At 36.8% G+C, this 26973-nt stretch overlaps 1 protein-coding gene across 6 annotated transcripts in view; it reads left to right on the top strand.

Annotated features, from left to right (window-relative positions):
* Positions 1-26973, top strand: part of DACH1 (dachshund family transcription factor 1) — a 367284-nt gene that overhangs the window by 310539 nt on the left and 29772 nt on the right. For 4 of the 6 annotated variants that reach the window (XM_054220220.1, XM_054220230.1, XM_054220248.1 and 1 more), the window contains 4 exons: positions 6057-6208; positions 15120-15267; positions 19597-19740; positions 20209-20277. In XM_054220220.1, the coding sequence (XP_054076195.1) occupies positions 6057-6208; positions 15120-15267; positions 19597-19740; positions 20209-20277 (513 nt within the window). Of the gene's footprint in view, positions 1-6056; positions 6209-15119; positions 15268-19596; positions 19741-20208; positions 20278-24274; positions 24342-26973 lie in introns of all 6 variants that reach the window. The other 2 variants (XM_054220239.1, XM_054220269.1) reach the window with 1 other exon arrangement.

Here is a 26973-nt window from a genome sequence, read left to right as displayed (position 1 = left end):
CCTATTTTCTCAACTCAGCGTTCCCTGACTTCTTGATTAGTCCCTGTCTCCTTGTCAAGCCATCCCTGTTTCCAGACCCCGACATCCTGCTTCCAGCTAGCAATGCGTTCCTTTTTTTTCCCCTCTATGTTCATAGATAAATTGGCTTACAAGGTATCAGCATAGAAGGGATATCACTGAACCTGGGAGGGAGAGGTCCCTAATCTTGTGTTCAAGGGGTAATTCTCCATCTGGCTCTAATTGGCCGTTATGGAGACAACTCCGAGTGCGGTGTGCTCAGTGACCCTGTGCGGCCGTGAGGAATGATCTGTAGGAACTGCATTTTCTTTAAAAGGATTAAAGAAATACTGGAAATGTATTAATTGAAACTCTTTTTTTTTCCGAAAAGGACAAGCATCAAGTTAGAATATTGTATTTTCAGTGGTTAAAATCAGACAGAATTGTCAGTAAATACGAGTCTTACTGTTGGTGGGCATCTAAACCTACCTCCAAGCTGGACATATAAAACTAGATTTTTACATACTTTTCTTCTTGTGTAATCCTTTACATGGAGTGAAATGCTGCATGTGTTGAAGCCATGCCACTTATGAAAATGTCCCGTAATGTTAGAAGTGATATACAATTATTGTATGAGTTCTGTAAGAACAAATGCACATGACTGCACCAGATATAAAGCCATGGTGAGCAATGTACACATCCAAGAAATGCATTCCTGCTAGGTATGGTCCTTTCCTTGTAAGTTTTTAATCTTTTAGTCATATTTCATTATTTGTGACTTACTATTTTCAAAGTCCTCAGGCAAACATACCCAGCCAAGAACTCAGTGGAAAGCATTTCAGCTGTGAGAGCACCAGCCTCTTCGAAACAGCAGCCAGCTAGTCAGTCCATTTGAATATTTGATATTCTCCCCTTATTTCTAGCTGCCACAGTTGCAGATGTTTTAATTTCAGAGTACTTGGTTGTCCCGGAGAACTGTTTTCAGCGTAAAAAGAAGAAACTAAAATGTAGATAGAAAAAAAAGAATGTTTTTATAAGAGTTAGTTTTAGTACATTCCTTTTACAATTCGTAACATCCTTCACAGTCATCTCACATTGCCCCTAGTTACGTTCAGGGTGAATCTCGAATGACCAAATCTATAAAGCAGCCAAATGATATGGGAATTGAGCAGGAGGATTTTATTTATTCTTTTAAATCTACATGAAGTTGGTAAACATTTCAGTTCAGCGCATGGGACCCCCTGTTCTTTTGTGTTACTATATAAATCAACAGTTACAGATTAATTAAAATAGAAAAGCTTCTCACGCCTGAAACCTCTAACTCTGAGGAAGGTGAAATACAAGACTTTGTACTAACGGGTGTTTGACAACATAAACCAAAATCATATCAAGCCAAATGGAATAAATTGTTTCCACAAAAATGTATGCACCAGATTTATGATGGTAAAAAGTGAAGACAGGATCCTCTTTCATCATTCAAATGGTAAGAATGAGCCTGTTTTAGGAACGAATACACGTGAAATATTTTACAGAGAACAAAAAAGCATCAAGATGCATTACAAAAAACCATTAAATGATTACAGAAAGGCAGTAATCTGTATAGTATTTTTTGGAGCGAGCTATTATCGCTTGCTTTCAAATCCTGGCAATATCAATATTCTCCAGTTTGATTGGTGACCGGTCTGAACTTATCCTACTTGCTTTTAGGAACAAAGACAAGAGAATGGCTACCTCCGTTCATCTATTATTGTTTAAATAGCTGTCACAGCTTCCAGGATGTCTGTTTCCATGTTATCTGGTGAAAGAATAAAATAGAATGGCAACAAACCAAATACAGTGAAAAATGTTCGTTGTATTTGGCCCAAACCAGCTGCTGTTTGCAGATAAAATCTGGTTTGAACAAAACCAGGTGAATTTTTGGAAATTGAGGAACAATGAATGGAGTGGATGTAGCCTTTACAAATATTCTAAAGATATGTGTCACATTCAGACTTGCCTATTATGGTGATTTAGTTCATATGTCAAGGCACATATTCATCTCTGCTCAGATACTGTCGAGGCTTGGGTAACAGCTTGTCCTATCCTTGTTTATTTGTTAATTTATAACATCTCCGTTCCCAGCACAAGCCAAGGCAGGCCCGGGCACTTCTTTGTTCTGCCTTGTTCTTTTTTTTTCCCCTTTCTTTACACTGTTGTGCTCCCAAGTCTGACAATGGAGTTGTAGATTGACCCTCTTTCCCCTCTTGCCCTGGCTTGTCTTCGAATGGTTCCTTTGATGCGTTTAGACTGAAAATGCCAGATCTCTGTCTCCCAGCGAGGAGCCACCGTTTTTGCAGTGTTGCTCTGCGAGTAGGTTAAGAGGAACATTAGTAGTTCCTTTGCAACAGTTTAAAAGATGTTAGGTTAATGATTACTTGGAAACAAAGAGATATATCATCGTGTTGCGAAAAGAGGACTTCTGCAGGAACGGAAGATTTTAAAATGCCTTAATTGCAAGAGGTCATATTATTTTGCTACTAAGATATGTGGTTGTGTTTTAATTGGCTGTGTTTACAATGTGGTTTTTCTTAAAAATGCATTTTTTCAAGATTCCCTCAATCATCGCTTATCTCACATCCACAAATATCCATGCTTCCTGTGTATAATATGTACATTTGCTGTTTCAAACATACTCACACTCAAAGTTTATTTCACATGGGACATCAAGAAAACAAAGTCACATTAGTCTGACTTTTTTTTTCTGAGTTGACGTTTCATTAAAATAAGTTCATAGTAAGTTCAGCTCTCTAGTCTTACCCTTCAGTGTAAATTTGTTTCTGTTATTTATTATAACATAAGAGTTTGGATGTTATTTTGAGTTCATACCATTCTGCATAACTTTGAGCTTTTTTAAGTTACTTTGCCTATTGCAAAACCATGCCACACATTGTCAGGGAAGTCTTTGCAAACTTCACGACATGTTTTGAGCATGCACAAGGTACAGCAAACTTAACATATATTTAATGTTAAAGTAGTAATACAATGAAAAAATTAATCCCTTGCTTAAAGTCTATGACAAGACCTGCGTTACGAGCTTTCTGTATCTCAACAATTGTATGGAAAAGCATAGTTTTTAAGTGAATTAAAGCCTATGGAATTTGTAAGTGGGTCAATTTTATCTAGTATGTTTTAAAAGATTTTGACAATTTGAGACCTAAAATATTAGTAAGAATCTAAGTTGACTCAGAAAGTGCGAGAGCTCATTGGTCCATTTCTCTGACAAACCTAGAGGCAAATGATATCTCTTTTTAGTTTACTTTCTCATATGACTCAACGCCACCAGGCTCACTAGTAATCAGACTCCTTGCTATACCATGCAAGTCCAGTACCTTCACTGGAACCACTGTTATAAAGAGGTCTTTAGCCAAAAAAAACTCAGTGATGTAACAAAGAAGAGGTTTTATAATTTTTTTTTTATTTTTTTATTTTTTAATGGTAGGTAGGAATCATTTGGGAAAGCCACTTTTGCAGTACAGGAAAAAAAGCTTTCATCTATGCAATAATGTTGCATAGTGTTTATCAATCTATTGTCTAACCAGTTTTGTTTAAGTTTTGGGGGTTTTTTTTTGATTAATGAAGGCATAACAATTCTGACTGCAGTTTGGAAAAAAACATTTGGTAATGATTTTTCACACGAGAATGGGATTTGAGAAGATGAACTAGCAGGATGATCTGAGAACAATAAGCTAGTTTGCAATACCCAGGAATACCTAATTTATTTTTTTGTAATGAAGTGGTGAATATTTCTGGAATATTTTAAAAGTTGGGAAGAAAAGAAACAATTCATATTTAGGGCCAAATTTTAGTATGTTACTACAAAATGATTACTCAGACATTGATGCTGCTGTGGGTTAGCGTGAGGACAGAGGATACGTCCACAGAGTACATTTTTCAGAGCCTGCTTTGAATTTCAGTAAGGTAGATAGGAAGTGGTTCTGTAATGTATAGCCACTTTTTCTCAGCACTTTGTGACGTGGCTGAAAAGCTTAAACGTAGCTGAAAAAAATCTTCTATGACTCTGAATGGGCTGAAGCTTTCCTTGGTCAACGTCAGTTTGTTTCACAGAGTTTATCTTGGTAAGCTTTTGAATTATGACTTTATGAGAAAGCAGTAATTGTAGCACAAATTTTAAAAAATAGGGGATGTGTAACGGTATCTTACTCCTTGTGTAGGCTACTCTTAGCCTGAGCCACAGTGAAGAGGGAAGAACGGTTTCCATGGTAGGACTGATCTCACCAAAAGTAGATCCTTCCCTCTGAGCTAGTCAGATTAGGCTCATTTTACAGCCAACAGACACTTCTAGAGAAAGATTTGTCTCCTCCTGCAGTAGATGCTTGCGATAGTTCATATGGATTAGTACCTTAAATTGGTGTCTGCTTCTCTCCACTGGTTACAGAAAGAGCTAAGTTGGACCAGCCCAGAAGCAGATGTCCAAATGCCTGTTTGCATATTTCTTTGGAGGGACAAAAAGAATGGGTGGGTGGGTGAGGCTTGTGCTCTAGCACTGTAAATACTGGCCAGCAGAACAGAGCTGCTAAGGAGATGGGGCAAGAAATCTGCACCTGAACATGGCTGATGGAGGTGAATTACTTCTGGAGTAATGGTGGATGGGGACTGTTGGAATGAACTGGGTCTCGGAGTTACGGTTTTCTGGCCCTGGGGTTGTCAAAGCCCACACTCTAACCCTTCGTTGCAGCAGATTTCAATTTTCCTGGTCCTAGACTATGTCCACTTCGGAAAGTAGTGTACTCCAGTCAAAAAGAGAGATAGCTCCTTTTAGGATAAATAGAGAAATACAACTACTATTGAAACTACAATTAAATAAAGTGCTGAAAGAAAGAGAATTAAAATACCCCAAACCCATATGTATCTTATAATGATCAAAGCCGAAATGAAAAGGAACAAATCTGACAAACTCTTCTGTAGTCAAAGAGCTGTGCAGAGATCTGCATAATACCAAGAGTACATTCTGATGTCCTTGTGTTTTATTGAGATACATCAATATGTGTCAGTTAATGACTGAGCCCTTGGTAAGAAGGGCACGTATAGATATATGTATCTATATATATGTATAGATAGTTTCCCTTTTGAAGAATTCAGATTACTATCTGCTGCAAAGAATTTGACCTAAATTTCTGTATCGTATCAACAGTAGTCTAAAAATATTTCAAAAATTAAAAAAAAAGAGGGTATTGAAGTTTCTGTTAATTGTTTTTTTTTCTTTTTTTTTTTTCCTCTGCACTTACTTTATAATCCGTTCACAGATTATCTGTGAAACTTTAATCTTAGAAGTCTTCAAGCGGTGGGAGTTTTTTCCCGTTGTGATGTCAGAACTGATCAGATCTGATTGTTACAAAGATCCCACTAAGGAGTTTCGCACTAATTGTTAGAAGATGTCCGTACTTAAAAAAATTAGGCCAGTGATTGTAACCGTGCTGTTAATTTCATGTATTGTTCTGAGCATGATTCAATTGTGGGAATCAGGTGTACTTTCTTGATTAAAAATGCGTTGAGGAGCTGTAGTTTTTCTCGGTGTTGCAGAATCTTCTGAGCTGTAAGTGAAACCATTAAGAGCGGGAAGGGTTAATTGTGTGGGAAGCCTCATATTCAAATACTTCTCGTATACAAAATATATGCCATGCTCGAAAATATTCTATTGTCAATCCAAATAGAACACAAACTAAAATGAGATAATTGGGAAGGTGCCCATAAAGTCAGCCTGAATATATTATCACAAGTATATGTGAGATAATATTTGTTTTAAAAAGATTCTATGGCACTGTAAACTCAGTCTCATTAGAGACTGCATTTAAAAGGCTTATAAAGTTACTCATTAATGTTATCTTGTTGTATCTCCACAGCTTTTTCATTAAAGAAAATTCAGCAGAAAGCATTTTCTCCTGATAGCAGGAACCAATTTGCAATAAATGTTCTGGAAACCACTAGGGAAGCCATTACTGAGGTCTAATAAAAACAGACAAGCGTAACTTGTTCTATATTTTTGTTTCAATCACATACAGATGAGACCCCGCTCTCCACACCAACCGCAAGAGACAGCCTTGACAAACTTTCTCTAACTGGGCATGGGCAACCACTACCTCCGGGTTTTCCATCTCCTTTTCTATTCCCTGATGGATTGTCCTCCATAGAGACCCTTCTGACTAACATCCAGGTAGGCCTTTCTGTAGATCAGCTTAAAGGGATGGAGAGGAGCCAGTTGCAGATTTGTCTAAATTAATATAACCATTCTAGCTTAATCAGTTCATAAGATTATTTGGATCAACTAATTTACTGAAACTTTCTAGTAATTTAGGTTTTAAAGGAACCACAGCAAACAAATGAATGTAGAAGCTGTCAGATACAGTACGTAAAAATACAGATTGTATATTAAACCGCAGCAGAGAATTCGATGAAAATTACATTGGTGTGTTTAACAACATTTGTCTTAAATGCTCTTTTTATTACAGGCTAATGAAATGTATCTTACTGTTTATCTCATTTACTAAGCAGAGAAACATTTCTTTAATAAACAGTTATTTTAAATTGCTGGAGCGCCAAGGTGGAAATGATATTTAAAGCTATTTGAAATGTGTCTCCCATAAAAGCATTCACAAAAAGCACTTCTTTTATAAATAAGCTCATTTCACTTAAAGTACTGTCTTCAAAGAATAGACTTCAAAGGGTATTACCAAATTTTCTGCAGATTTCCTATTCGGTAGTCATGATGTCTGTTGTGTGTACAGTACGGCCTGATTCAAATATTATTTAAGGTATATACTAGCATGTCGCTTGGAGCCAAGATGTGAGTGTTTCATATTAGAATGAAGAATTCTCTCGTCCACAAATTCAGTGATCATGTGTTCCCCAGATGCAACTTTTGCAACAATATGATTGTATGTTGCATGCAGAAGCAAAACGATCGTGCAGGAAATAATGCAGCCATATTGTACCCATTCCAGATAAGCCTCGTCTGTGCAGCTGCTGACTTCTAATGTGTTTGTCACAATATTTTCCCCTTCTCATTCCTGCAAATGCATAGAAACATAGGAGATCTCAAGTTGGAAGGGACCCATAAGGATCATCGAGTCCAACTCCCTGCTCCTTACAGGACTAAAATCAATTGTATTCTATTTAGCCAAGGCTGCGACAGAGTAGGGCCAAATCCTGCTCACTTTACTTTCTTAACCAATCTCATTAAAGTCTACAACACTTCTTGTTTTATGGAAACTGTATGATCCATTCAGTAGTGATGTTTTGAGATCTAATAATGCAAAAATAATGGTATTTAAGAATTAAGTGTTGCAGTGTCTGCCTGATCTGAAGCAGCATATTTGTGATTGCTTTTTTCAGTTCCAAGACTTAGGATCTTAAATATTTAAATCACAAACAAAGGGAATTCTAGAACAGTTAGCATTACTGTAACCACTCTGCTGCAGTCTGTAATGAATGTATTTTATTCTAAAGGAAAAAAAAAACAAACACCAAAACAGTTAGCAAAGTACGTAATGTTTTAGCTGTGCATGCATGTACAGGAAAGTTCTTAGTAATTTTTTTGACAAATGTGTGCACTCAATGTCTCTAGACAGCAACCTAATGAGCAAAGCATTCAGCATCAACAGGTTAGCTAATCTCGTGATTGAATATGAGAGTGCTGCACTACTTCAGGATAAATGACCAGGATTAATTTGCCAAGAATGCATTCAGTTTTTATTTTACAGAAAATGTGTATGTAAAATTCAGTCATTGCTTTGCTTTATTTTTTTATTTTTTAATAAAAAACGTAATCTCACCTGGAGTGAAGACTTAAAATAGAAAGCAACATTGTAAAGAAAACCAGAGACTTTATGCCTTTTCTCATTGTGCTTTTCTACTTACTTCTCCTTGCCTTGAGGTTACACATCACAACAAATCAGGGTATACAGGTGGGACATAAGGATTTTTTCAGTGTCCCCATGTTGCATTTCATGGTTTCCACAGATCTCTAGCAATTCTTTCATATACCATCAAGGCATTTTTTCCCCCCATAGATTTAATCTCTATCAGGACAACATTAGAAAACCACTTCATAAAAAAAGTTTTAAAAAGCTAGTTTGATTTTCCCACCTGTGTAGAAAAAGTTAAGTGTTCTCTTTAAAACAGTAGAGTCTATTACAATAACCTGTGCACAATAGTGGCAGTTCCTCTAATCAATGCCATTCAAAATGGTTTCCATATTTTTGCAATGAGAGGGGGCTACCCCAGGCCCACAGATGAGTTAGAGACTGTGATACTGACACTCTCAGAACAGTTTTAGGAATTTGGCTACAAGTTCGAACTCGTTAATGGGATTTGTGGAAAGAAGAAATTCCGCGCTATGGTCCCTGCTTGCAGTATCATTTGTGACTTTGTTAGGAAATGCCTAAGGATTACCCGAAACCCATGATGCATTTAGTACATGGGTCAGAAGGACTCTTGTCACTGGGCAAATTCCTCTTTGCTCTCCTTTGGTCCAGATAAATTTTACATCCCTTTCAGTAGAATCATAGAATCATAGAATTGCCTAGGTTGGAAGGGACCTTTCAAATCATCTAGTTCAACCTTCAACCTAACACTGACAAAAACCATCACTAAACCATGTCGCTAAGGACTGTGTCTACCTGCCTTTTAAATACATCCAGGCACGGTGCCTCAACCACTTCCCCGGGCAGCCTGTTCCAATGCTTGATAACCCTTTCAGTGTAAAAATTTGTCCTAATATCCAAGGTGTATATTCAAAGGGGAGGTGGAGCAGTAAGACCCTTCTTCATCTTGTTCCAGCTAGTCTAGCATTATAGATAGAGGTTACCAGCAATGGAGCAGATCTGACTTTCTTGAAAAGATCTGGAAACGGCCTACAGTCCGTTCCCTGCCTCCAGTACTAAGGTGCTTTTGAAACAGAAGATAGCAGAAATCTAGCCAAAGGCTAGATGAGTGCTTTCGGTAAACGCTGTTCTTTTTTCCCCAGGGTCATGCACGATGAAAATACAGTTGTGTCCTTTCACAGAAGGCGTATATGTCCGCTTGTGCAATGCAAGTGTACGTCTTCATTAGGTCATGGGACTGGGGTGCATGCACAAATTGCCACATGTGGTAGTGGAGGTTGCCTATATTTTAGGGATAGGATGGTCACACGAATACATAGGCGAGCAGCCTCTGTCCACACCAGTATACATGGATGTGATGGTAGGTATCTGTGCTCTGATCCTGTTGTGTATATTCAGTTTTGTGAAGCACAGGATCTGAAGGATCTGCCTAATATAGACCTTGGGTGCCTCCAGAAGTTGTGGAGTCTGTCCTGGTTTAAAATAGAACAGGATCAGGGAACTTTGTGGGCACTGGGAGCTCTAATTTTGACCTTTGTCAGGGTGAGGAGGATCCTAAGCCTTGCCATGGGGACAGCGCTTTTGGGTATGTGAGCAAAAATTTCTAAACGCTTTGGATATTTGAAAACAAAAGTCTTGCAGGTGTTGAAAAGCTTAGGTGATTGAACTTGGTGCCTAACTCTGCTTACTTACCTTTTAGAAGTCTGAGTCATCCTTTAAAATTGGCCACTAAATACAAGCGAGTCTTTGTCTTCCGGCCATACTGAAATTAAATGGATATCCCCTAATCACTAATTTGTAATTTTAGGCAAACGTTGGACAAGCCTATTTGGTATCGCTGTCACCAGGGGCTGCTAGATAGGTTTATTTCCTTTTGTATATCATTTATATTTTCCTTATTTCTCCATAAATACTTATTGAAACAAAAAAACGAAGTTTAATTATTTGTACGTTTAAAGAGGAGATAATAACAATATACGGTACCCAGAACAAACAATGTTTATTTCTTGCTAGGGACTGCTGAAAAGCAAATAATAAGCTATAACCAAATATAATTACACAAATGCACACGTAAAATAAAGAAATGAGATTGGGGACATATTTTTCTTATTCACATGTATATCTGCACATCTAAAAGGAAGAGAAAATAAATTTCCCCAGAGAGCTTAAATTAAGTGATATGTCTCTTCCTTCCCAATGTATATTTGTTGATTTCTTCCAGATTAAGTGCTGGAAGTCTGTGTGCAGCTGCAGAGAGGATGAAGGGTGATGGAAGGTGGGTCACAGCTAAATGCTGTGTGGGTGCTAGTGAGAAGGCTAAAGATGTTTCCATACCCCTTGCATAAGTTCACTTTTTTTTGAGTCATGGCCCAATTATGCCAAAATATGTTACAGGCACAGCCTTTCGTGATACTACAATATTCGTGGGTAATAGTAATGTTATTTTAAGCTTTTAGACTCTTGAATCTTTACTGTCCCCAAGCTGAATTTCCATTAATATCTAAGGGATGAATTGGTTGCACTCTCGTAGCTGTATTTTTCTATCAAGACTGTATTGTTTGACACAATCTTGTTGCTAAGTATTTTTAAAGACATATGTAAAATAAGTTGCAAGTATCCCATTGATATTAATAAAAAAATGCCTGATTACAAACTAAATTCCCCTATGAAAACAAAGCAAACTGCTGTCTTTATTGCTGTGAGTCTCCTGCACTGTTACCATATACAACTAAATACACAAGTGAAAAATATTGCAAACACTAGATAAACTAAAAAACACAGTTTTACTTCATGTTATTGTATTTATCTTCCACTAAAATTCAGGAGAATGATTTTATTTTTCAGAAAATGTTAATGGAAAAATGTCATTTATACTTGTGCAATATGCCTTTATCTGTGATGGAGATATTCAGTCTGAGATATTACAGAAATGTCTTTCTGGAGCCATCTGTAGAGATGGTCAAGCCGTGCTATCTTACTTCGCTTATATTACTAAGTCAGTAGTCAGTTACAAATACCAAATATTCCAAAATTTACCTGTCAAGCAAAGTTAACTAAAAAGCTATATATTGATTTTTTTTGCAAGCCTTTCAACAGATAGTTTTAATGATGAGATGAGAGCATACGAATTATATCTAATTTCCTGACTAAAAAGAAGCGATGTTATTTGAAAGTGTTTTCACCATGAATAGCTAATATTGCAAAAGGAAGCCCCTGAGCTACCAATCTCTGGAAGCTGGGAGGATTGACTAGGAAAGCTTCACCGTGTGCATGCCGTGTTCTTCTAGTTTTCCTTTTTCACTCACTGTGGATGATTGTTGGAAACAGGAGATGATCTTTTAGATAGACCACTGGACTAGCTAGTAGGGCCATCTTGATGTCACATATAGCTGTGTAGCTAACTAAATTGTGTTAAGTGGAACACACTGTAGATGTAGCTAGAACGAGGAAGAGCTGCTGTATACCTTCCCCTCCACTCCTTTCAAAATAGGCAACATGTTATTCGCATTTTTTAAAAATAATGATGGTTAATACTGGCATTAAGGCTGAGTTGAGGTTTGATATACGTTTAGTTTCTATAGGATCTGTAGACTGCCCTAACGCCATGGTGCTTTCGGATACATCAGAGAATGGGCAGAAACAACAACCATATATCAACTTAACTTTTTATTTGCAACATTTCTGAAGAATTTATCAGTGGAAAATATTAAAGCAAGTGCATTAAATTAAACAAACCAAATCAGAATGATCTATAAATCTTCAGGGGGAAAATATCCATTTTTTACATTATGTTGAAATAACAAAAAAAAGAAAAAATTATTAACAGTGACACAGAGGAAAAGAACGGCATGCCATATTTAAAGCCTGGCTCCAGATAGAGCCATACTGTATTAAAAACAAATCTGGAACCTGAGCATGTTCACTACAATTATCATTATCCAGCCTCCATAACATCTGACCTTCCCTAAAGGGAAATATTTTCTTTTTGTTAATGTCCTGTGTTGCACTGCATTTCCCATTGTCATTGGCAGCATATTGATTTAATATCAGGTTAGAGGATTAGCCATAGCAAATACAAGTTGGACATACTGTATTTTGTATAATCTTTTACAGCTGATCCACTGGGAGAATTAATAGAATTTCATGCAACTCTGAAATTGCTATTCCTGTTCCAAGGGGCACGAATGATTTTTAGATGCTGTACTTTTTAGTTGTTTTTTCTCACCCCCTTCTGCATTAAATACAGGGAGATATTGAATGTTTCCAGTATTTTTGCAGTAGAGCTGTCATTGGCAGCAACAGCACTTTTGCATATGCATCAGTTTGGCTCTAGTGCAGATTTTTTTTCACTTTGGACGCCTACTGATGTGCACTGATTTAACTTCTAAAAATGAAACTTAATTTTGTGTAGCTTATAAGTAGTCCCTAGTGGGTCTTGGCTCCAAAAAGCTAATATTTTTCAGACATAATCAGCAGCAATAGGTAATGTATTACCATTAGCTACGTTAGCAGCAAGTATAAAAAAAGGAAAGGTTGGGGGAGGAAGTATGGTGTAGAAATTCAGTAGAAAATGTAATATGCTTTTAGCAGCTTCATACTTTGCAGCAATTCTTAATATAAAATTACACACATCAGTGTTACACTCTAGCATTATTCTCCGTGTTTATTCATAATGATTGTTTCATGTTTAAAGAACACCAAAATATTGTGTTTTGTCAGCCAAGGACAATAATAGTTTAATAGTAATTTATTTTAAACTGCTACTGATAATACAACCAATCAACACATTAAGTGGTGCCAACATTGGCATCTTGCTAAATAATCTCTAGGCTTTGCACTGAGAGTACATCTTTCAAAGATAAGTCAACAAGAGCAATCAGAGCAGAAAATTAGAATTTGGTATCTTAGAATTAAAATACAGCTAAACTAAAGTTTTAATTGGGGTGATCTAAAAGGGCACTTGATGTAATGATCTCTTTCATTTGTTACTAATTGTTTGTTCCTGATGAAGAAGAAAACATGTACATTAATGTAGTTGAATTGAGTAAAGATGGCAGTTGCTTTAGCAGCTTGATTTTATTGTTAAACAAGATGGATTGTAAGAATTCGGGAGGAGGGTGTTTGCAGCTTTAAACTTATTTGACAATACACTTTTCATCAACAAATACTTTTCGTGAAATTTCACTTGATCTGGTTTATTAGTGATTTGGATGAATCACATATTCCAGTAAGTGATGAATTGGAGGCGATTAAAATATTCTAGAGTTCAGATGAAAACCAGAATCGGGTATTGATAAACAACTTCTACTTGAATTTCTTACTATTTCAAATGTATCCCATATAGAAAATGCACTTTATGATGGTTGTAAGCACAGGATAATATGGAGGGGAGGTTGCATATGTCTGTAGAGCTTTATATTTAGCTTTATATGTTTTTCTTTAGCAGTCATTCAGGTTTAACGTTCAACACAAAATACCTTTGCGGTTTAGCTATTTTAGCATAGTGTTTGGGTCTTTTAAAGCAGTTCTATACTTATGTAGCGTATATCATTATAGTGACCATCTGGGCCTTGCAGTTGGAAGGTGTTGAGTTCTTTCAGCTCCTGTGGACTTTAATAGATTGAAGTGTAATAGAGCTGCAAAGATTAAGCTCTGAATGAGACAACACTTGAGGCAACAATTTAGTTAAGAATGAGGATGAGGAGTATTGAAAATAGCAGTCTCTGAAAGCAAGCTTTAAAGAGGACTTTGAAGGACACGAATTTCAAAGCAGGCATTGGGAAGACTAGTGGGATAAATGTGCAGACTAACACTCCTGAAAAATACTTTTTTCCATTTCTCAAGTATCCTCATGCTGGCTTCTTTTTCCATTCTTTTTTGGAGATATTTCAAAGAATTTTAGGGAAAAAAAATGTGCAACCCAGAATCCAATTTAGGAAGTGTGCCTGAGGGGTGAGGAAGCTTACTTGGCAGTTGGGGGACATGATTTCACGTCTATAGTATGGTTGTTCTGCAACTGGGTTGTGCGTGTGAACCTTTTGTCTGTTAGCTGAAAGCTCCCCTAACAGAGCTTTTGGGGAGTACTCTCCAGTCTCTCCTGTTGGCATTGTTTTGCTTTATATCAGTAATTAAATCTCTGTTGGGTCAAATTATCTCTACAGTTAAGTTGTCAGGAGACTTGCCTAGGATACAGAAGAGTTAGGTTTGAATCCATGGAGGTTCATATGTGCATATCCATGCTTAATTATCTACTCTATTATGATAGTTTCAAGGGGAGAGATTCAGGTGTAGACCTACAAGCCTGGTGGCCAGGCTTCTGGAAAACGGAAAAGGAAATCTTTCCTCTTCCCATGTTCATTTATTTGAATCCCGTTTCACCTCCTGTCTTTCATACTCTATCTCACTGTCCTAAACTATCTACTTATTAGCTATGCTGGCGTCTTCCTGTTTCCTTGCAAAAAAGAAGGAACGGTGAAGCTGAAATTCTCAAGAAAAGTGTAGAATAGATTGAAACATTATTTCCTGAATACAATAACAACAAAAAAAGGTAGAGTTTATTTCAACCGTCGCCGGTCAAGAAATTGAGAGATGATTGCTTTTTGTTTTCTGCTGTGAGATAACAATTGTAAAAGATCAGGGAACAGACTTTTTAAAAGAGAGATATCTTCCTGCTTTGTGACTATCCGCTGCTTAGCATCCCGATAACCCTATTTTCCTTGGAAACCATATGGAATATGAAAATATTTGAAAATAATAACAATTAACAACAATAAGGAGCAAAATGGCAAGCTTTTAAAACAGCCTTTCTCCTTTTGATAATTTCCATTTGCTTGAGTTGTGCCATTCTGTGGGTGATGCGATTGTGAGACTGCCAATTCTTTTTCAAGGGGACAGCTTTTTGTTTCGGTCACAGGCAAATGCCTGATGTAGGTTTGTCTCTTTTATCTGTTACAAAGACTAAATCTATCTCTGTAACTTTTTCACATTAGTTATATACACAGTCAAAGGTATTTGTGTTTTCTTGGAAAACTTGACTGCCACGTTTTTACAGATTTTTGCCCACCTGTTAAAATAAATGCCAGTAAAAATTTTCTGTTGATAATTGGGAGGCTCTGACCCAATAACAGGATTATTTCAATTGTACAATCTCACATGCCTAATCAAGGAAGAATAACAGAAATTGTGTATTGTTTCAGCTGTTCTAACGTTCTTCAAACATTATCCAACTTTATCTTTGAACAGGGTCTACTAAAGGTTGCTATAGACAATGCCAGAGCTCAAGAGAAACAGGTCCAACTGGAAAAGACAGAGCTGAAGATGGAGCTCTTCAGGGAACGAGAACTGAGGGAAACTCTTGAAAAACAGTTGGCTGTGGAGCAGAAGAACAGAGGTATCTTAATTGAGCAGACATAAACACCTTGTAATTTATTTCCTTAGGAAACCTAATTTTTTATCAAACACCTGTGTTTGATCAAAACGTTTCCCCTTTACCTCACGTTATGTCCAAGCTGACTGCAATGCAGGAAGTTTTACAGCCTGCCTGATTCTGCATAGGATCTTTATGAGATTTAAAACAAGAACCTTCCTCTTTCTCAGCGTTTTTCTTGGATATTACTTGTTACATCAGTAATACACAACACAATTATAAATACCATAGGTGCTGTTATGGCAGGTTGTGATCATCCTGAAAAAAGGATAGCTACTTAATGCAAGGACCACTTCTATCAAATTTAAGAATTTGCAAGGTTTTAGTAACGCCTGTGTCTGTTCTTATGTGCTAAGGTCATATATTGCACATTTAGGCAAACCGTATGTAATAAATATTAAGGTAATAGTAATATTTAAGCCCTTTATAATGCATAGTAGATGAAACACATGTTTGTACAAGGAACAGCTAAGGTTCTTCTTGATAAGGCAGTAACATTAGTAGCATTTCAAACATTAAAATCAGCACACTGTAAAGCATATACATGTTAAAGATTTTAAAATAATTTCATTATGTTGTTTCAGTACAACATTCTAAAACATTGATAGTAAAGGTAAGGCAGTTTACAGTGATTTGCATTAACTATTTGCATTATGAGCATGTTCCCATCTTGCTTTATGGCTCCATTTTTCTGTATATGTATGTCTTGGCCTTTAATAGCGTCTAATTACTTTGCAAGGGACAGTTAACCTCTGGGGCTCACTTGCTGTTTAACACAGACCATGACAAGTCAGATATGTATTTTTGCAGGGCTAGAGTTATAACTCTTTTCTTATCCAATTTAATTTTCTGGGAACCAGCTAAACAGGGAATCCCGAGAACGCTTGGATTCACACCCAGTATCATTATACCTTTAACTTTCTACCAGTAAATACACAATGTAATCCTGTTTCATGCCTTGACCCATTAAAGGGTAGGGCTGTCACATCATTAATTTCCCTTTTTTAACTTTTGAGAATACATTTCTAAGGACAATTACTATTAACAATTATCACAGCTGTGCAATGAATCATCCCCTTTTCCACAGCTGGCCTATTTTGCTCAGTACAATTGCACTACTTACACTTTTAAAGTAGTTTTGTAAAAGAGCTCGGTTATTCTTCATGTCCTTCTACCTCTGTGTCTCACAGCTGCTCAAATATATATTCCTTTTTAGAGTTAGGAAATCACAGGCGCAACAGAAGAGGTTGGGGGGAGACCCATCTGACCGTGCTTGAGTTTTGCCCTCTAGAAGTTAAGCACCTCATTTAAGCTAATATAAGTTCCTTTTCTGGTCAATAAAGAGAGATTCGTATATCCTGTTCTCAGGACAGGTAGGTGGGGTCAACGTGAGGACTTCCTTCTCTTCCCTTTAACTCCAGAGGGAACATAGTTGACTAGGCTGGACTAGACACATATGTTTTGAGCAGTTAAAATTAAACAAAATGAATTTCACTCAAAGTTGTAAGGAGCACGGGATAGTCACTTATTTTGTTCAGGGTACTGAAATAATTGACAATGTCATTTTCAGCACGATGCATTACTTGCTTTTTTATATGTATCCCTCTAATGATGATACTGCGCTGGTAAAAGAGTCAGACCAAAGAGGAATGGATTTGAACACTTAATGGTGGTATGCAGCAAATCAAATATAATGAGAATGACTGTCACTGCTAGTGGATACTTCTGTACAAAAGAAAGAAAAGTAACGGGTTATTCTTCAAAAATGAACAGATCCAAGTAGGAGAGAAAAAGTAAGGCCAGATTGTAATTATTGGGAGAATTTATTCTTCAATTAAAAGTAGAAAAATACCTAGGAGGCTTTACCTACTATTATTTTTCCAAATAGCAAGTTCTGTGTATGAAAGAAAGTTTCACATGCCTGAATGGAAGCACAAGCAAGATGGGAGAAGCGTACCATATCCCGGTTAAGTTAAGAGATGCCATACAAAAAACCTGAAATACACGTAAAAGCTACAGCATAGAAACGCGAATCACTGTGTCACATACAGGTCAAAAACCATTAGATGAATGGGACCTTCAGCATCAGGTGACATCCATCTTTTGCTCGTCATGTGAACACAAGTCAAACATCTTTTTCTTTAGTGGCTACATCTGAATATTTTTGCCATTTTTTGGAACATGAAATTCACTGCTGCTGCTGTATGTTCTAGAGAGCTGCTTATTTACTGTACTGTTTCCTTCCTTCTTTGTAAATATTCCAATTAGTGATTCCTAAGGCTGTAGGATGTGTCTCATCAACTAGTGAAAGTAGGATAATATCTCTTCTGTGAGCAGCTACACAGTAAGGGCTTGCTAATTCTGGCTCTGACTGCTGTAGTCACATCTACAATGTGTCAGCCATGATGACATTTTAATTCAGAAAGCAACATATGTTTCCTTCTCATTTATTGCAATCACTTTCCAAGTACTTATAATGAAAACATTAAAACCGTGCAATGATTCAAAATGTATTTAGTTTAGCCTTTGTATAGATACTAGATGTTCTTTGATAGTATAAGCTAATTAGCCTGTAAAATAGTTGGTACTATACAAAATGAGAAAGAATGAAAATTCCAAAGTCTTGGACGTAAATTATGTAGCTATTCTGACTACAGGGTATGTGCTTATTTTCATTTTGTGTCTGAACAGTTCTGTATAGCAACACAAAATATCCAAGATCACCCCAAAAGTGGTTATTCTTAGCAAATACATTAAATAGTAATAACAATGACGGTTCCCTTTGAAAGTTTCATTATTTGCATTTTGTGAAAGATACCACCATCACAGACTACTGGAAATTGGAGGATGAAGTGGTGGAAGTACATTTTTACCTTTTCCAGCGTTCATCCCTAGGCGTGTACCAGAGGTTACTTTGGAGTGAGATAACAGGGCTAGATAAGGATGGGTTTGGTAAGGATAATTTTTCGACTGCGGGTAAAGAATTCTTTAGTTAGTAGCTTAGTAAATAATTTTTTACTGAGTGTAAAAATAATAGACTCCAGGAGAGGGTTATCCAGGAAGATCATATGGAAAATAAGCCTTTTAAATGCACATCCTTGAAAACCCTAAATGTGCTGTGTAAGAAAGGTTGAGGTGTGGCGGGGAGATAATGATACGCTCTACGACCTTACGTGATTTCTTTAAAGGATCACTTTGGCTTTTTTCGAGTAGAAAAATTGGTTCACATTACCCTTTTTCATCAGGAACATAACCTGTGATATGTTCCTTCAGTTAGGGATCATACAAGTCTTACCTAGAAAAGAAAACTGCGATGAAGTTTCTTTAAAACAACTGTTTTGTGATCCCCTTCTTACACCCTGATCGTGCAATCCTTTTCCTTGTCAAATTTGAACTGAAGAGACACAAGGAAAACATTTTTCTAAATTAGGGCCTTCAAATGCTTAATTTTAAAATATTCCTTCCTTTCCTAATATTTCCCTCACATCTGACAAAGAAAAGTAATATTTACTTGCCTGGGGGACCCAGCACCATAAAGGATTTGCTGTGAGTTCTTCAAGGCTAGTTGGCTGATGGGAACGGAGCCAACAGAGAGCAAGAAAGATAAAAGTGAAAGACAAAGGGAAACGTGGATAAGAAATAAATACGAGGAAGAGACCGGGCACCAAGAGGTCAGATGGCTTGCAGGAGGCAGTAGCTTGGAGGGGAGTTAGAAAGCTCAGGGCCTTTCCCTAAGGAATGAAGACCACAGCAGGATGAGCTCCTCCTGCAGCCCAGGCACCCAAGCAACCAGATCTCCCTCTTGTGGGAGAGAAGCTGCAGGCAGGCAGGCAAGCAGGAGACAACTTCATCACCGTGTGTGCGCTGTGTGCAATAAATGTGGGGAATAACAAAGTGGTGGACTTAATCCCGAAAAAAAACACCTCTCCTCCAGAGACAGAGGCATATCTACGTCAGGTGATGCAAAAAGTAAATTTAATTGCTGGTTCCAAGGTTTTCTGATTTGGACACTCACAGATTCTCATCTGTTTATAAAAATAAAAAATAAAAAATAAAATAAAAAAAGCTTTAGCTGAACATCACTTCAGTTTTCAGTACCATTGTATAGAACAGTAGCTCTTAGAGTATCCCAGTGCGATTCCAGCAAATTTCAAGTGATTTACATTGGTATTGTATAATTAATTGATTTATATGAACTGTTGCAGTTGTAGCATTTCTTGGAACTCTTAATAGGAAATAATGTAGATGGGTTTCAGATCCGAATTTGAGTACACTGATTTTCTTTTTCCCTAGCAATAATTCAGAAAAGGCTAAAGAAGGAAAAGAAGGCAAAAAGGAAATTGCAGGAAGCACTTGAATTTGAGACTAAGCGACGGGAGCAAGCAGAACAGACACTGAAACAGGCAGCTTCAACAGATAGTCTCAGGGTCCTAAATGGTAAGAAACCAATTTTTGCCTCTGTGTCATTAACTTTCAATTTGAGTGCCAAAAGAAGCTTGTTATATTGAAAATTTATAACATGATGGGAAGGAGAAAGAAGAAAATCTCTTTTCTTTCCTTCATTCAAGTGATGCCTCTCTCTTTATTGTTTTGTTACTTTATATAGTATGTGCAAATAAACTCACTGGAGAGAATGTCCAAACTAGGACAATTTTATATTATTAGCTTGAGAAGTCAATTTTTTTTCTTCTTCTCTTTATCCCCCCCCTTTATGCTTGAAAAATCTATTGCTCATTAATCTTCCTAGTCTAACAAAAAATTGTCCTGGCCTCCAGTCATTGTTCAACATTAAAAAAACTGACAAAGGTTGATTGCATTGTAATTCAGCATTGGAGTAACAGGTTGTAAAAAGGGCTATAAGAATCAAATGAAATATGTGTCAGTCTTACCTTTCTGTGTTTCTAGACTCTCTGACCCCAGAGATAGAAGCTGACCGCAGCGGGGGCAGAACAGATGCTGAAAGGACAATACAAGGTAGGAATTTGCAAAAGGCTATAAATCTAGATCTTGCTATATGAGTTTTTCCTCAGCTTTAGACTGCTATTCAAGCATGTAGCCTACCATCTGGGCCACATCAAAACAAGTTCAAACAAGGTCAAGTTCATCTTGCTTGTTTATAAGAGAGAATACATTCTGTGCTGATAGATTTTCTTTAAATTAATAGGTCATTTCTGTTTATACATAGCAATTAAAGAAGAATAATTAATCTGAAGCAATATTGGGTTGAATCTCAGACATGCTGAATGCAGCTTTTGTGAATATGTATAGTTAGATTTGAGATAACAATGTTTTTAAGGTATATTTGAAACATTTTGAGCCTTTTAACTATACAAATGGCTAAACCTAATAGGTAACATTCAAGACATGATGAGAATTTCATAGCTAATATTCAGTGGCAGTTACTGAAAGGAATGTTTCAATAAGCTACTCTGAGCATTAACGATAAATAATCTGTTTATTCCCTTCTTGGATTTTTCATTTACCATATCCCATTATTTACGTTTTAATAAAACAAATCTGCTGAGTAAATTCATACATGAAATACTGAAGAGAGCCATATTACTTCCCCTGTGAATCTAAATGTGTATTTATATATATTGCAAACACCAAGGTATTAGTAAAGAGCAAGTTTTTAAGATAGTATTTGTGTTATAATGTCTTCTCTAGTCAACAGGCTAAATCTACCTACATGAATACTAAACAGCAAAAATAGCATTTGTTTTCAATTGTAAATGAAGGTGCATTTTTCAGAGGCAAGCCTAAAATGATTAGCTCCAGTAATCATTCTCAATTGCCTTTATTTTGCATTTCGAAGTCAATCATCGTAACAGTATCATTTGACATCTTCTCTGTGTTATTTAATCCCTTTTTCTAACTCCTGAAGAGTTGTTACTGGTGTACCACAAGGAAGCTGTAACAACAGAATAAAAAGTCAACAAGCTTTTAATGTATTGAGCGTATAAACAAATACAAGAGAGGCAATAAGTTCTTATGTAGGACAAACACACGTCTATAAACAAAACCATTTAGATTTAAAGCACGTTAGGTCTGCAAAGTCCTACTCAGAAGTTGGAGTATGCCAGATTAAACGTTGCCTGGGAAGTGGGTACATGCTGTGAGGTTTGTTATTCCAGAATCCTACTTTCCTTACCATAATCTGTATGCCTTGTTCAAAGCACCATTTGACGCAATACATTTAGTAAGAATCCAGTCATTATGTCATTTTGTTATAATCCAGTCATTTTTGTTATTTTGTTTGGTGCAAAGACTTCTAATTTCTTGGGAGGCCATTCTATTACACTAGTCACTGCAGTATCTGAGCTCTTTGCAAGCATTAATTACTTTATCTTCAGAGCATTCCCACAAGAAAGTGAAGTTTGGAGTATTCCCATTTGAAAGCTGGGAAAGAGAGTCACAGAAAGATTAAGGTGACAAATTGCTTAACTTTTGAGTAGCTGGGACATCTTTTTTTCAGGATACTTTGCATTTTTGGCAAATGTATTCACTGTATTTGAAATCATTGTTCCTGTTGAATTCGGTTTTGTTTATGGGCTGAGATACCAAGCTGGATATTTATAAAATGAGCAACACATAATTACTGAGTATTTAGAAATATGTATTCTAAAGGACTTATCCCACACTACATAGGATACTACGCTTGGACTTTTTAATCATGGTTATGCATTCTTTTCCAGCTATCCTCTGCCTACTTATGTTCATTTCATATATTTCCATTTCTGCAATAAGGGAAATCAAGGACTTACAAGCAACATGCTCGGTTTCCTTGATTCACCTGTCCAAGGTGGTGCAAGGAAAAAAGCCCAAACAACCCACAGATGATTATTTAATTAAAGACTGGACCATGATATATTCTGGTAGTGGTATTGGATCACATTGCAAAGGCAACCTTAATTCTGACATTTCCTGTCTCTACTTTGCAGTCTTAACATATAATTCAAATAGAGTTTTCTTAAGGAAAAGGAAAAAAGAAGCAAGGAATAGAGTTGCAATTTCTTATCATTTAATATATACAGCTTAACTGTCATACAGCAATTCAGAACTTTTAGATCTACTGCTGTATGTAACCCTACAACACAAATGTAACTGCAGGAGCTTGTTGTTGTGGAACAGCTATTACAGGCTGACAGGTTTCAGAAGTAGTTCAAGAAATAGTTAATGGCAGACAAGTAAGGCTAAGTGTCAGGATTTTTTGTGTTCACTTCCAACATTGGAAGGAGGATTCCTTCTCACCATAAATTCCCTTTTCTCTGTGTCCCCCTTAGCACATATCCCTGTCTATCTGTGTCCCAGTTCTTCCTATTTTTTTCCTCCTCACTCCAATTCCAGCTTTTGCCAATGGCTAATCTCACCCTTTCCTTGCTCTGCATTACATTGTGCTTCTTTTTCCCTAACTTAACATTCCTCCAGCGTTCTCTTCTGAGCTCAGTCTCATGCCACCCTGATTATTTCTCTAATTACAAGCTCTTTCTCTTCTCAGTGACCCCCAGCCTCCTGTCTCTGTCTGACCCTTGCTCTTGCCTCCTTTCGTCCAACCATTTCGAGAGTCCATGTCGCATTGACATTCCCTGTTACCAGCCTTCCCTATTTGGTACCACATCTCTGTCTCTATTCTCTTCTTCCCCCCCACCCCTCGCCAGCCACCTCCTCATCAAGCTTATGCTCCCTACTGCTTTCAGTATACATTCTGTTTCTTCTTCTGCATCGGCCTGGATATCAGGGAAAGAAGCACTGAGAGAAGCGCAAAGACAATTTCTCCGTTCTTATTTCAGTATTTAGCACGGCAATTGTTTGCAGGGATGAGGAGAGAGAGCTGCAGGGAAAGAACTGCTTCATTCCTGCAGCACGGGGATAAAGCATGCTCAGTACAGATGGGCTCCTTGGAGAATTTAGCTGCAAAACTCTACAAAAGCTTTCCAATGGGTGAAACTGGGATTTTTCCAACACTTTTTAAAATTTTCATCAGGGTAACAAAGACCATGGCTTTCCAATCTTGCAAAACTTCAATTATGTCCTTACATTTTATCTGTAAATTATATTCTAAGTACTCCAGTATGCACTATAGAAGAATTATTATATAGAATATACAGTATACTCCTTGATAAAGAATATAATACTATCTCTTTCGTGTTTCAGGTTCTGGGAAAAAAATACCTACTAGGGAAATACTTATGCCTTTCTTATTCCTCTCAAAAATATATCTGTTTCTCAGTATGAAAGCATGTCTGGGGTAATAGTCTCTTTATCAACAACCGTTCATTTTTTTTCAACTTACTGTATTAAGCATGCTATGCAGTTCTATAACTAAGCAAACAAAAGTAGGAAAGCTGCAGCGTTCTGTGGGGAAGTGAAATAATTGAATTATCAAGTGTAATTTCAGCGTTTAAAAAATACTATGCAAGGAAGTCATAATTAAAAATACAGATTTTTATCCACTATCTATTATAAATAAAAGGATACTTGTCAACTTGAAGTTATATTTAATGTTGATATTTTTAACTATCACTTTTGTGAGTAAGGAATAGGACTAATTTAAGCGTAAAAGATAATTGCGTTTGTCAATAAGTGGGGTATGTTCTGTTCTATTTTTTATCACTGATTCAGATTCACTTTTAGTTCATGTAAAGTCCTTTGTAAAATGGGAGAGATAATAAAAAGAAATTGGAACATGAGACTATAAAAAGAAGCAATAAAGGATATTTTAGGGTTGGGTTTGGGTTTTTTAAATACTGGGTAGATAACAATTTGCTGGAATATCCATAAAATGCTAACAAATAATCGTAATAAATAACCCAAATGTGGGTCTCAATTACACTTACATATTTTTTAACAGATGCAAACAGATACTAAGTTATTAGCGACTGGTGTAGACACTGGTTTTAAATGTTTTCTTTCTTGCTTCTGTTTAAAATAATAATAAAGCAGATTATCCTCTTCTCCATACATATTGTAGGTTCACTAGATGCCTATGCCTAGCTCCCAATCCGGTTTCCCAAGACCCCCTCATCCCACACAAAAAGGTACCATACAAAGATAATGTTTGACTTTTATATACTGTTTTGTTACCAGACCTCTTACTAAGCACTGGAACAATGACATTTACTGCCGCTTTTACTTTCTTATTTCCATTGACTTTTTCTTCCCCATCTGGTTACTTACCATGTATTTGTCTGCCTACATTATTAATTTTTCTTTTCCTCTGTAAATCCCACATTTCCAATTTTCTGTCTCCCAATAGTTTACCTCCCAAGTCCTATACATTCATCTTCATTCCATTTAATCACCACTCCCTTTACACATTATCTAAGCTCATCTAAAAATTTTCTACTTCTACTCTGTCTTCCCCATTGACCATTCATTTTATAGTGTCCCTGTCATGTCTTCCTTTTCCCAAATCACTGCCAAATTGTTTTGTGCTTTTCTCCCAAAGCTCCCCTGCTATGAACAGGAAGTTTAACCAAAGTCTTCTCTCAGGCTGCTATTTTGTTCATGTTCTCCATTTCTTTCCTATTTTCTAGCAATTGCCTCAGTCTGTATCTTTTCTGCTTTCTTCCAGTTCATTTCCGACTTCTACATGCCACCGTTCTACTTTCCTCCATCCTTTTCTACTAACAGTCTTCTCATCCTGTTCAGTTCCCATGAATTCTCAGGCCTATCTTCTTTCTTTTTTTTCCTCTAATGCTTGTTTGTGTTCCAAGAGACCCTTTGCACTTGACCTGTCCTCAAAGTTTTCCTCTCCTACTCTACCCTTTCAGTCAATTTTCCCCTTATTACGCATTCTCCTCTAGTGCAAATTTTGTTCCTTTTGTCCATCAATCAAAATTTCATGCCTCAGTTCCTTATTCTGCTGCAAATATTTTTTTTTCCCTTCTAGCCTTTCTCCAAATGAGTCTGTTATCGTGCTCTCCCTGTCCCTTAGCAAAATGAACTTATGCTTTCTAAGCCCTTTCCCACCGACTTTTCCTTCTCACCTTTTCCCAGTTCTCCACCTCTTCTGTAGGCTTATATTAACAGCGCAGTTAAGTGTAATGCTAAGTGGCTTCCGACTATGCTTTCCTGATGTAAGAAAAAGAGCCACTCAGCTACCATGCACATAAAAGCTTCCAGGGCCAGCTGGCTTTTTCCCTCCCAGAAAGGACAAGGCAGGAAATGGAGTTGTTGAGCAGATCCAGGAATAGAGAAAGCAAGCAACTGCAGCTCAGCGCACTGACTGCATAGTCCTGTATGTAGTTGTAAGGCTACTGAGGGAGAATGAGAAAGAAATTATATTTTAACTTTGCCCATACCAAAAACCTAGTGTGTGCATTTTGCTGCCTAAGTACTAGGGGAACGCTGCCCTGCAGCTGCCCTCCACATTAATAAAAATTGCTTAGATAAAGCTTCAGTCATTTGCCTGAAAACCTCACCTAAATTGTTTTCTGTGTTGGTTTGAAACTTGTTTAATCTATTTTTCAACAAGCAAAATCAGTGTAATAATCTCAGCAAATGATAGTCCTGGATTCGTTCTTGCAGTATTTGTGTTTGAAAGATAGCTATCTGAAGGACTTCAACATTGAAAAGGAACTTTTGGTGGTTCTGTGAAGCTAGTGCGCACGGTTCCATTTCTGATGTATAAATCTTGGACAAAAGCATGTGAAAATGTGTGATGGTATTTCTAATGAGATCAAAAACTTTATTGGAAAAGGCCATTATCAAGGCTGTAAAGTCAAGCATTCCAAAATTAGGAAATGGTAGAATTAAGGTTGTCTTCCGCACCTTTGTTCAACCGTCTTTGTGAATGCATCATGATATAATCTTTAATTATATGATTAGATACTGTATTTTTCACAGTACCCTGTCTCATTCAGTGCAGGGGACAAGGATGTAGTTGAATAAAGGGATATCTATCCAATATTTTCTTTATCTTCAGTGCTCAATGTGTGTTCTCATGCTTCATATAATACCTAGTTTATATATAATACTTTCCTCGTTAGACATCATGCTTTACAGAAGAGGTGTGAATGATTATCTCAATTTCTTTCATATGTTAAATCTTAATTTCGAGTGTTTTGCTTCACCATTTGAATGATGTCCTGGGTAACCATTTCCTCGGGTTTTATTTTTAACAAGTAAACTACAAAGTCAGAAGTTTCACTGTGAGATGGCATCTGACAACCTTATGGCCTTGAATCTTTAGATTCACAGTGATAAAGCTAACAAAGTAACTGATAAACTGTAATACCTTACTATGAACAGTGTGGTCTAAGGAATGACCATTTTGCCATGGGGGTTTTACAGACGCTTTTGGAGATAAATAAAGGTAATCTTGGGATACATTTCACGCTCTTGGGCACAGAATCTCCCTTTCATTTGTCTTGCAGCCTGTATCACTTTTAACAGTGTCTCCATCAAGCTTTCTTATTCTTGTTTCTTTCTCATCTCTGGCCTTTGTAACAGTCATAGTATCCATTTCCAAATTTTATAATCTCTTTCTTGCCTCTTTTTTGTTTCACCTTTCAATACAAGTTTCTATTTATATCTAGTCATAATTCCAGCCTCTAATTTTAACTTCTTACACCTAATGTCCTTGTTAATCAAGATCCAAACGCCTCCAGATATTGGCTCAAAATACTTTATCCATATGCTACATATCCAGTTACTTGTCAAGATTTC

This window comes from Rissa tridactyla, chromosome 1 (genome assembly GCF_028500815.1).
Source record: "Rissa tridactyla isolate bRisTri1 chromosome 1, bRisTri1.patW.cur.20221130, whole genome shotgun sequence".
In the NCBI taxonomy this organism is placed as follows: Eukaryota; Metazoa; Chordata; class Aves; order Charadriiformes; family Laridae; genus Rissa; species Rissa tridactyla.
Note: the sequence above shows the minus strand (reverse complement) of the source record. Positions and strands in the feature narration are given on the sequence as shown.